The sequence below is a fragment of the Colius striatus genome, chromosome 4 (assembly GCF_028858725.1).
Source record: "Colius striatus isolate bColStr4 chromosome 4, bColStr4.1.hap1, whole genome shotgun sequence".
NCBI classification, from domain to species: Eukaryota; Metazoa; Chordata; class Aves; order Coliiformes; family Coliidae; genus Colius; species Colius striatus.
The window spans coordinates 80523097-80535205 of NC_084762.1; the positions used below are offsets into that span (position 1 = coordinate 80523097).

At 33.7% G+C, this 12109-nt stretch overlaps 1 protein-coding gene across 3 annotated transcripts in view; it reads right to left on the reverse strand.

Moving 5' to 3' along the window:
- Positions 1-453: 453 nt before the first annotated feature.
- Positions 454-12109, reverse strand: part of CSMD3 (CUB and Sushi multiple domains 3) — a 611954-nt gene continuing 600298 nt past the window's right edge. For all 3 annotated transcript variants that reach the window (XM_061994596.1, XM_061994595.1, XM_061994594.1), the window contains 5 exons: positions 10380-10538; positions 6067-6179; positions 3982-4069; positions 1817-1952; positions 454-613 (listed from right to left, as the gene is read on the reverse strand). In XM_061994596.1, coding sequence (XP_061850580.1) covers positions 454-613; positions 1817-1952; positions 3982-4069; positions 6067-6179; positions 10380-10538 — 656 coding nt within the window. The remainder of the gene's footprint in view (positions 614-1816; positions 1953-3981; positions 4070-6066; positions 6180-10379; positions 10539-12109) is intronic.

The window sequence follows — 12109 nt, forward strand, 5'->3', positions numbered from 1 at the left end:
GAGAAGTCAGTGACCTATTGTCTCCTGTAAGTATAGCTCTTATTTTCTATCTATATCTTTTTTTAACCCAGTCTCTCTATTATAGTTTTTATAAAGCACAGAAATACTGATAGTGGATGCTCCTCCAATATATGCAAATATGTTTTATGTTTTAGAATAACCTCCTTTTTTAAAAAAGCAAATAAACTGTGAGTAGCACTCCTGGAGTGCAGCAGATTTTTTTAAAACTCTCTGTGTAACACACAAAGAAGAATCCCGATTCAGTTTATGAAAAACAAAATCAAAACAAAGTAACCACGATCCATTCTTGTCTATCATCATCAGGAAAAGGTGACCCAGTACATCCTGAAAAGTGTGCTTTTTTTTTTTTTTTTTTTTTTTTTTAATCAGTGAACTGTGTGTGCACTGTGTTGTGTGTCAGTTTCCAGACTTTGAAGAGATATCATTACCACATTATACCATTGTGCAAACGGTGTTCAAGTTGGGGTCAAACCGTACTGCTTTTCCTTCCACTGACTTTGCATTTGTGTCATACATGGGGTTTTCAAAAGCAGCTTGTCCATTATTATTTTCATGTACAGAACATCCTGTATACTGTGTTTTAGGTGCAGTCCTGTAGAAGAAAGACAGTATTTGTTACTGCAGTTTTCTTCACTGACTTGATGTAGTTTATGAATCTGAACAGAAGTTTCCACTTCCAATTATAGGAGTTAAATATAGCATCTCAGTTTCGGTTTTTTCACAGTATCTGTTCTAAGAATTAGTACTCCCTTTATCAATGTTAATAGAATTTATCATTAATTTAAAATTATGTCCACTGAAAAACTTAGTTAACAACCTGAGAAGAGGTAAGTATTTCCATTTGAATGATCAGATGATAATAGTTAAAAGTGAAACAAAATCTCGTAAAGATGTAACAGTTTTCCATACTTGACTGAAATTTTCTTTTTCCCTTTGGAGGGTCAAAAAGTTTATCAAGAATGAATTTATAGCTAACATATTTTCTTTTTCACTAAATAACTGAATATATCAAAGTTTAATCCCTTGAACACTTTTCACATATATTGTTATGCAAAATACATACTGTATCGTAAATGATCTATATAAAACTTAAAGACAAGTGCTTACAACATACACTTCATAGCAAATGCATAAAAAAGGAGAACTTTTTTTTTTTTACCCCCAAAACAAATGGCACCATTTAAAAATGATGACTTATGTTCTGATGCTTTAAAGCTATAGGAAAATATTACTTAACACTAAATCTAAAGAAATAATATTGGTCTCAATAACAGGAACCAAATGCTTGAACTTCAGACTAACAAAATTAAGACTGGTGGGTATGTAACATAATTGCATAGCAATAATAGTTGCAGATGCAGAAGCAGTTCCATGACAAAACTTCTCAATGACATAATACTTGAATATACTTGCAAGCCAACAAACAGAACAAGTATTACTATGAATTAGTCACGTTATGACTGATAATTCTGTCACATGTAAAAAAAATATAGGCAAGCTACTGTAAATCTGTCCATTATATTATTGTTCCTGTGACAACAATTTATAGCACCCATTTTGTTATCATAAAGAAAAAAAATTATAACATTTTTTAAATAGATAGGAATGACACAGTACAATAAACTGATCTTCCAGTCATTCTGACAGACATTAATGGAAGTACAAAGAACTGTCTACATGCATATTTTACAAACATTGTTTGGTTTTATAGAAAACTTTATTTACATTAACAAAGACTGAGGGCAATAAAAGCACCAAGGCATATAAGAATGCTACATACATAATTTGTACTTACCTTTGTTTATAAAGGTAAAAGCCAAAGCCAGCAAATATAAGGGCAAAGAAAGGCACAAGGATAGCAATGGCCACTGAACTACTGTTTGTACCATGTGGTTGATTAGAAGAATTTGAACCCTCAGATGTGTTAAGACCTAAAAAGAATAATAAGAAAACACATGTAGTATAAGATATGTCTTCTGCCTCCAGCACATACTACTCCATAAACTTCAGAGTTCAGTAACACCTTGTGATTGAGTTAGCATAATGTTTTCAGCTATATACATGTAACTATTTGCTGAGACCACCAGGAAAGTAAATGTAGTGTGGTATATTATTTTCTAAGTAAATGGAAAATGTCATGAGAACAACACATATGCTCTGATACAGTAAACATCTTACTGCATAATTCCATATAGGATTCAAGTTTTGGATGTTATTAATACTCACTAATGTGCTGTGCTACATTAATGTGCTGAGGAACACACTATCTAGATAGCCTACACAAACAAGACATACATCTTTTTAATGTGAGTAAATGAATACTAATGCAGCTTCAAGGTTAATTTTTGAGCTTTGAACTAGACCTTTTATAAATTGCATAGGTCATAGTATATTCTGACTTTCTCGATCTTACACGGCAACGTAGAGAAATTAAAAGAAAAAAAACCCAAAACCAATAAACAAACAGATATTGAATATACTAAATTACAGAAAAGTAAATGAAATGTTCAGAAAGATAAATTAACTGCTGTGAGGAAAATTATATGTAAACAGAAATCAAAATATTTATTTTCAGAGAAACTATTTCTGTATTTGTGTTCATGGAATAATGAAGTGGTAAACATGCTACACAAAATCTGTTCAGTGATTGTAAATCTGTCTGTAACAGTATTATTGACTACATTAATTACAATTGATTCGTGTATAGAATTTAAACCTGAGTGAGCCATTCTGTTCCCAGAAGATATAAACCAATAAAAAAATCTTCAATATATTATAGAACCTCACAACTACAAAAAAAAAAAAAAAAATAGAAAAATCCCCCTGAAAATCAAATGAAGAAATACATTTTTTCCTAAGACTATCAACTCTTTGCCAATGAGATCTTGTATTTTAATTTTTGTAAGATGACTTTTACATATTTTCAAGAAATTAAAAAAGAGAAGTATTCTTTTTATGCTAAAGGAAAAAATATCGGTAAAGATATTTCTAAAAATTCTTTTTAAAGAATTTGCATACGCAATTACAGTGAAAATCATGATCCCAAGCAGTGCATTTTACTGTAACTTTGAACTGTGAAATAAAAAATTTTTCCGAACATTAAAGAATTAATACATTTCCTCATTTTACTGAAAAAATAAGATTGGAAAAATGTTTTGTGGCTGAAAGGACCTACTTTTGCTTCCACATATAGGAAATTTATCTGAAGATAAGCACTTTAAGGAACCATTACATTAGTGAAAAGTAATTCCCCTTCTAAGATATTCTTAATAGTACTTTATTATTCAAGAATTTGGTATTAACTAGATTCAAATTACTGCTGAAGAACTATCACACTTCCTAAGACAGTATGAGGAAAGTAAATGAAAATCTTTTTGTTACAAAGCACAACAGAATCCTAATACCATGGCTGTTTTCTCTAAGAAAGAACAAATAAAGACTTAGTTTGCTGAGAACTGAATGTATAGTTCAAGAAGTCAAGAAGACATTTTTTACAAAATAAATGCTTATCAAGTAAGGCTTTGTTCTTAAAAGTAACATAAATATTTACTTGGAGATATTCAGTAGTTTCATTGTTTTAGCAAATATTTAGGTGAAAAGTTGTTTCAGCATCATGAGTAAGCAATCACTTTAGGAGAGCATTCTGTAACATGGCCTTTCTAAATAGTTCATAAGATGTGAAACTGCATGCATTTTACACATATTCATAGGCAAGCATTACTCAAAACTTTGCAAATGTATAGACATACTAAGCAGTAAATTGCAAGGCATCTATAACTCCTTACAAGTTCCGATAAATCATTCTTTATAAGCATTACTTAAATGAGATTTTAAGTATATAGATATCTCAGTATTCCAGAAAACATCAATACTGATAACATCCTGCAAACTGTATTGCTTGACATAATAAAACAGTACAGGGAAAAATGAATTGGCAAAACCTTAGGATTTTCTGAATACCTAATCTTTGAAGTCCAAATTGCCCATAATCTTTACCCTGGATGAATCCTTGAAAAACATATGTTGCTCCATCAGGTTCAGCAGAAACCTATAAGCAAAAAGTATATTGTAGATAATTGCAGTGGGAAGTTGGACTTGATGATTTTAAAGGTTGTTTCCAAACAAAACATGATTCTGTGATAATCCTAAGGATTCAAGTATTGAAATTTTAATAACTTCAAAGGTAAATAAAAAGAAAAAAAAAAAGACCTTACATTCATAAAACAGTTAGTTTCTTTGTTCTTTCTCAGTATTTATTCCAGTTATTATTTGTTTATCCCAATAATTACTTAAGCTGTAGACCAGAAAAAAATTGAATTGAGGTCTTGGCAGAAGAGCAAAATACACTAGTATAAACTAAAAAGACTCATAGTCAAGAGGAAAATGTTGTAATCCTATAAATATCTCCCTTCTTAGAGTAATACATTCTACAATAACATATTATATAAAAATTTACAGGTACTTTCTTCCTAGGATAGTTACTAAGTTTAATTTCAGTGGTCTTGAGACAGCGTCCTTCAAGATTTTCCCTCAAGCTTCCCTCTTCCAACAGTAGGTCTTCAGGAATGACCTGAAGCTATGTTTTCACCAAAGAAAGGTGTATTTCTCAAGTGAATTTCTTACTTTGAGGTAAAGTAATTTCTTTGAGCTAGTCCAAGACTAAAAAAAACCCAAAAAACAAAACAACCAAACCAACAAAACTAGTCAAATAAAACCAGTAGATAAATAGCATATGGAATGTAGGGACTGTACTGTGAATCTCTGTTCATTTAGAAGTCTGAAAGTAAATTTCTTGCTTTTATCACAATTTTTCATCTTAGGAGCATGCTCATGAAGCCTAAAGTTTGTAGAAACCTCGGGAGTTCTTGCTTTTACCAGTATACTTATTGTTTAAGCAATTTGTTTATTTTGTTTTGGGATTTTTGTTGTGGTTGGTTTTCTTTTTTTTTGGCTTTGGTTTTACACCTTTTAAAAAATTATTTTTGAACTAGTGCACAAGTTATACAAACATAAATTTATGTGTACACTTCAGAGTACACTTCATCAGGTGCATCCATATTGATGTCCCTGTAGTACTTTACCAGCAAAACAGGCAGATTCCTTGAAAAATGAGTGTAAGAGGAATGTATGAGTGTCCACCATCTTCAAATTACTTTAGGCCCTATTTTTTCTGAAAAATCTACTTTCTTTTCTGGCAAATAAAATGTTTCAGGCCCCCAAAACACTCAGCTTTTTACAGCCCTAGCATTATGAACACTGGAACAGGCTGCCCAGAGGGGGTGTTGAGTCTCCTGTGGAAACATTCCAAACCCACCTGGACGAGTTCCAGTGTGACCTACTCTAGGTGGTCCTGCTTTCGCAGGGGGGTTGGACTGGATGATATTTCAAGGTCCTTTCCAACTCTTAAGATCCTGTGATTATGTGACTATTTCTGTGATATGTTTGTTTTTTCCAGCCTGCTCTCTGAAAAGATTTCTTCTTCATGGTTTAAACACATCCCAAACACCTGGGCTGTTGGCTCTTTTTACCCATCTCCATCACCTCTCATCTTCTCAGTTATGTCCTCTCTTTTTCTCCCTTTTAAAGAAGCTCAGCCCCAGAAGCTCCAAGTGTCTTAATGGTTCATTGGAGCAATATATTTTGTTTCCTCCATACCTAAGAGTTCAGCTTTTTCTAAAAATACAACCAAAAGGAAAATATGACTGCTAGCCTAATGATAAAATATTATTATAACAATATTATATATTATTACACATCTATGATATATTATGATAAAAAAATCTCAATATATTGAGATAAAATCAAGAGAAGTACGAGAAAATCTTCTGTGTTAGCATGCATTATGATTGTACCTACACGGAATGGCTACATCCATAATTTCCCTCAAATTGTTCTCATCATTTACAACAGAATTTTCATTTAATTAATAAATCAGCATTGCTTAGAAGATTCTTTTCAATATGTCTCAGTATTTTTGAGTGTAGAACATCAACATAATTTCAAACAAACAAACAAATCTCTTTTGCAGCAGAAAAATATACTTACAAAACCATCCATAGCCCATTTTTCCTCTTTCAACTTGCTCACAGATGTATGGGAGGGTGCTTTAATGAGATATATATGTAGCATCAGACGAGCTTCCTGGCTTTTATACACCCCTGTAGAATATAGTTTAACAAATTTAGAATTGCGTTGAGAAATAATTTTGTTTTTATGAATAAGCATTTAATTTCCTGCTTTAAAAAGGGAAAGCAGGAAGAATAAGTAGCATTTTGAGCAACATTTTAGTTTATCAAGTTGCATCCTTTTGTGAAAATTTTTCAACTACCACAGGACTTCAATAGAAACTGATTTTAACTTAGCCTGTAAAGAGGACAGAAGGGAAACTATAGACACAGCTGTTACTTAACCGTTATGATAACAAGACTTATATAGAACAAAGACCAAGAGTAATCTGATTTGAGATGGAAAATAGTGTTCTAAATCACGCAGTTTATCTGAAACTCACACTGCCACTTTTAACATTTGTAATGTAGTCATCAGGGGAAGAAAGTGGTAATACAAACATCCATATATTTTTTTGTTTGCTTTTGTTCCTCCCCCCCCCCCAGAAGTAGGTGTGAAATGAAAAATTTTTAACTTGGAAAATATCTCAAAAAAATGGAATTGTTCATCAACCAATATTGCAACACAGTTTCTTTCAGACAATAAGACTTCTATATAACCTTATTTACTTGTAGACATCGAATGAGTAGTTTTCTTTCCTGCTGAAGAAATGTTTGGAATTCAAATTCCATTATTTGCTAATTTGGATAATTAAAATAAAATAGTATGCTATACTTAGTGATTTAATGTTTCATTATAAAGACAATGGTGCACAGTGAAAATACAGTCAAGACATTTTCCCTCCACATTTTTAACAATTGTTATTAATTAGTGGTTTAAAACTTCAGATTTTAAAGAGAAGACCTTCCTAGTATGACTTCCATTCTGCCAGAGTACTGAAATTACTGTTCATTTTTATATGAAGTCTTCAATTTTAAAATTGCAAAAGATTATACCGCACTTTACGTGGACAAAAGCTAATGATGACTAAAACTTTAACAGTAATAAAATTAAAACCAAAACCAAGAAAAAAAACACCATAAAAGACCTCAGTTCCACCACCAGAAAATTCTACTAAACTGAGATTTAAATTAACCAATTTATTGACTCAAAACATCACAGAACAGACTTCACAATGTAAATGAGCTGCACTTCAACACTGGCTTTCACGTCTCTCAGCTTTTAAAAAATTTTTGCTGACTGAAAAAATGGATTACCTCAAATACTTCTAGGTAGTGTGTGGTAGCTACACATAAACTAAACTAGATCTCATTTTATTAACTAAAAACACCAGTAACACAGCAGCATCCTTCATTTTGGTTATTTCCCTTTTCTATCTTCATCCATATTCCATGATGTGAACAAGAATTGAAGACATCATTGAAACACAGGAGAAGGTATTGTTTCTCCATATTGCATTTACAAGATAAGGTTTTGGTAGTAAAAGGCCTCAGGGTGGATTTTAAGACAAAATTCCAGAAGCTTCCCCATGTCAGATAGACCCAATGCCAATTGACTCCAAGATACACTTACTGATGTTCAGTAATGGTGGTAATGCCTCTGGGATAACATATTTAAGAAGAGGGAAAAAAGCACCTGTGGAACACCAGTAGCAGACAGAGGAGAGATACAACTCTGTAGATGCCAAAGTTAGGGAAAAAAGAGGAAAAGGAGGTACTCCAGGCACTGGAGCAGAAATTACCCTACAGCCCACAGTGAAGACCATGGTGAGACAGGTTGTCCACTTGCAGTACACAGAGTTCTATGATGGAGCAGATACTCATCCCAAGACCATGGATGACCCCATGCTGAGGCAGGTGGATGTAACTGAAAGAGGCTGTGACCCTGTGGGAAGAATGCATTAGAGCAGGTTCCTGATAGGACCCTTTTTGTCCCATGAAGAGAGGAGCTCACACTGAGCAGGTTTGCTGGCAGGACTTGGGACTCCATGGGGAACCCTCACTGGAAGAGTCTGTTCTTGAAGAACAGAATCTTGTGGGAAAACATGTGGAAAGGATGCATGCTGGAGCAGTTCATGAAGAACTGCACCCCATGGGAAGGACCCAGGTTAGAAAAGTTCATGGAGCATCTGCTAACTCACTGAGCACTAATGAATGAACCTTGGTAAGACAGGGTTTATTCTCTTGTCTTCAGGACTGTGTTATCATTACAATACAGTGTTTTGTCACTTCAAGGGTTTGGAAAGTGCATCTAGAAATCATTTTGAAGTTCAGAAAAAAAGAAAATCAATTACAACTGTCATTGATGTATCTTACAAATGTAGTTTGGGAAATACTTGCATGAGGCTGAGGGCTGTAGTGTGTGTACATGGGCATGTACCTTCACTGAAAAAAGAGCATAGATAAAAATTATCCCACAGGCAAAAGTACCAGTGTTACCTAATTTACAATGGTGGATTTCAAACCTTTCTCTGTGAAAAACTGATGTGCTTCTTCAGATCTTGCAACAGGTTTCCCAGTGTACCTTTCTCTTTTCGTAATCCCTATAATAGCATTGCTATTTTCACTCATGCGAACCTAATCAAAAGACTATGCCCATTTCTAACCTATGTGTACTATAATTACAGCAAGAACAAGTGTCAAAATAAAAAGAAGTAAAAAATCTGCAACAAATGATGGAATACAAAACAGTAAGTACTACATGGGTAGTGAACTATTTTTAATTTCAGAAATCTACAAGTTGAGTATAGGAGATTTCAGCTTTCTGGCATCTAAATGTCGCTTTTGATACAGCCTACTTCCCTGGCCCTATACTCTTTCAGTATACAGAATGTCAGGTTTCTATTTGCAGAATAGGAAAAGAAAACAATTCTAATTACCCGGTGACATATGCAATGCCCGTAGGGAGAGAGAAAAATCAGCATTTGTAATGCTTTCTGTGTCCAATTGAGGGAATCTTTTATTTGGAGGAGGAAGATGAGGTTGTTTGGGTGAGAAAACACATCTTGTACTTTTACTAGTTCTAAAATTAAGCAATACTATACCAAGTACATCTAATATCCTCATAGAAATTACATGAGCTAAATTAAACAAATATCATTTGACAGATTAAGTTCACACAGACAGTCAAGACAAAGATGGTTAGTAGTCACAAAATATTTTGAAACATTCAGTGCATCAATGGGCTCTCAAATCTGACTTCAAAGCATACCTACAAAATATCTTCAACAGACTAACATAGTGACAAAAAAAGAGCACTCCACTTGATACTAGAAACTAAGAACTCACTAGAAACATGAACGCTTTGGCTCATTATATTTTTGAGAAACATATGGGCTGAACTTTCTCCCCAGTTTAATGTTTTGTCACTTCTGTACAAGATTAAAACTGGCCATGTTTAGTCTATACATAACTGTGATTTTAAGGCTTCTTGAGTCCTTGCAAAAACTGCTGTGGACAGAGGGTGAAGTTTCAAGAAACTAAATTTAGAGTAGTAGCATTCATTTGTGGTATGTCTTACTTGCTTATTCACACCCCTGTGTAATATAGCCTGCCACTCCTGTGGTGTGACAGGCTCATTATCTGTGTGGTTGAGATGTCTCAGGGAAGAGAATGACAGGGTTTGAAAAAATAAACAAAAAAGATAAACCCAAACATTTTTTCAATGTTTTTGTTTGCTTGCTTGTCAAGCCATATCTGTAGTTTCTAATGAACATTCACAGCATAGAGTACTGTGCATATTATGCCAACATAACCATGGCAACAGTGCTATGTGGCAGGGATGGTGCAATATCATAAACCAAGATTGCAATCAAGCTTCTGAAACCACAGCATGAAGAACAGCTACTTTTTTCAACTATATCAGCTAATCTAACAAGTGTAAACTCTCTGTGCTCTCTAAGTTCATTAAGTACCTCTGTCATACTTGGTCAACACATATCAATCTCATCACATTGTGTATCAGTCATTAAAAGGCTATTGTAGAAAAATATTATGTTTAAGAATATCTCAGGAATAGTAATTCAAGTTTATTTATAATATTTAAGGAAAAGCATGAGAATTAGCACTGGCTATTAACTCCAAATATATTAAAAATCTGGGAAATTGTAAAAGAGGAGAGAATGAAAAGGTAGAAAAGTCCCTACCAGTGAAAACCAACTGAATTTGATTGAAAAAATAAGGTAAGAAAGTTTATAGATGTTAAGAGTTTGTGTATTATGCATAAAGTTACAAGGAATCAATGTATATAAGGCAGAAAAAAATAAACGGAATTAAGTTCTTCTTATTTCATACCTGATAGCAGCAATTCCATATTGCTGTTTGTAAGTGTTGCATTTACTCTTCCTGAAGTTGCATTGAAACTGGTGACTGTCAAAGTCATGGGCTGTTTCTTGCTTTTGTAATTGTAAGATCCTTTCCATATATAATTTTGGGCAAATACATCATCAGGAACTATACAAACATCAAACATGTTTCAATACATTTTGCAATATTTAGTACTTAGGAAGTCAAGCATTCAGCAAAAAAAAAATATATGAAATATATGAGCATTTTCTCTACTGCACTATATTTTAAAGTCTAATAGGCATAATCTTCACATATAAAGTATAGAAACCTGATATTAACATTTATGAAAAAAATTATGTCTACTGAATAACGCAACCATAACTGTATCTTCATATGTTCAAATATGGACATGTATTAACATTAAAACAACTTCACAAAATCTAATTTAACAGTTTTAACCAAAAGATCAGATTCCTCTCACTGCACAGTTTTTCACTACACCAGAACAGATAGTCAAGTATATACAGTTAAGATTAAATTTGGCAGAAATAAATATTGATATATTTATCCAAATACTTAAAAGCATATTTAAATGACATTGAAAGAAGTATCTTCTTTATTACCTAATCTCTTTGTCTAATGAAAAAATTATGTAAGAAATTTTTCCTTGTCTTCAAGTGCTTAAAAACCTGAGTTTACCACGAGGATAAAAAAAATTCCCTAATTTAAAATTAAAAAGATATTGTCTGCAGAGAGAATAAATACACTAGATTTATACCTTTACATTTAATAGTTATCATTATCCAATTGTAAAATGAGTAGCTGAAGTACTGCTATTGCAGCAGCAGTATGGTTAAAAAACCCAACTTACCTATCCAGTAGAAACAGATACATGCAAATCTTAAATACTAACATAAAATACCATTTTAAATTTAAAATTGAAGATCACTTAGGATGGATTTACTACATTTTCCAAAGGAAATGTATGAAACTTAGCCCTATAACACCTAATAACTATTTAAAATAGTCCAGTGGTTCTGCTTGACCAACCTGATCTCCTTCCTCGACAAAATGGTTGGCTTGGTGGATAAGGGAAAAGCTGTGGAAGTTGTTTGCCTGTAGTTTAACATAATCTTTCACACTGTTTCCCACAGCATTCTCCTGCAGAAAATGGTTGCTCAAGGCACGGCTGGGTACACTCTTTGCTGGGTAAGAAAAATAGCTGAATGACTGAGTCCAAAGAGTGGTGGTGTTAATGGAGTTAAATCTAGCTGGTGGTCAGTCACCAATGGTGTTCCCCAGGGCTCAAGCTTGGGCCCTGTTTTGTTTAATATCTTTATCAATGATCTGGATGAGAGGATCCAGTGCACCCTCAGTATGATTGCTGATTGACAGGCCAAGGGCAATTGTATGAGGTTTATTGAGGCCAAGTGCCAGATTCTGCACTTGGACCACAACCACCTCATGCAATGCTACAGGCTTGAGGTAGAGTAGCTGGAAAGCTGTCCTGCAGAAAAGGACCTGGGAGTGTTCATCGACAGACAGCTGAATATGACGCAGCAGAGTGCTCAGGTGGCCAAGAAGGCCAATGGCATTCTGGCTTGTATCAAAAATGTGTGACCAGCAGGCTAAGGAAGTGATTGTTCCCTTGCACACTTCACTGCTGAGGCAGCACCTCAAGTGCTGTGTTCAGTTTTGGGCCCCTCTCTACAAGAAAGATATTCATGTGCTGGATC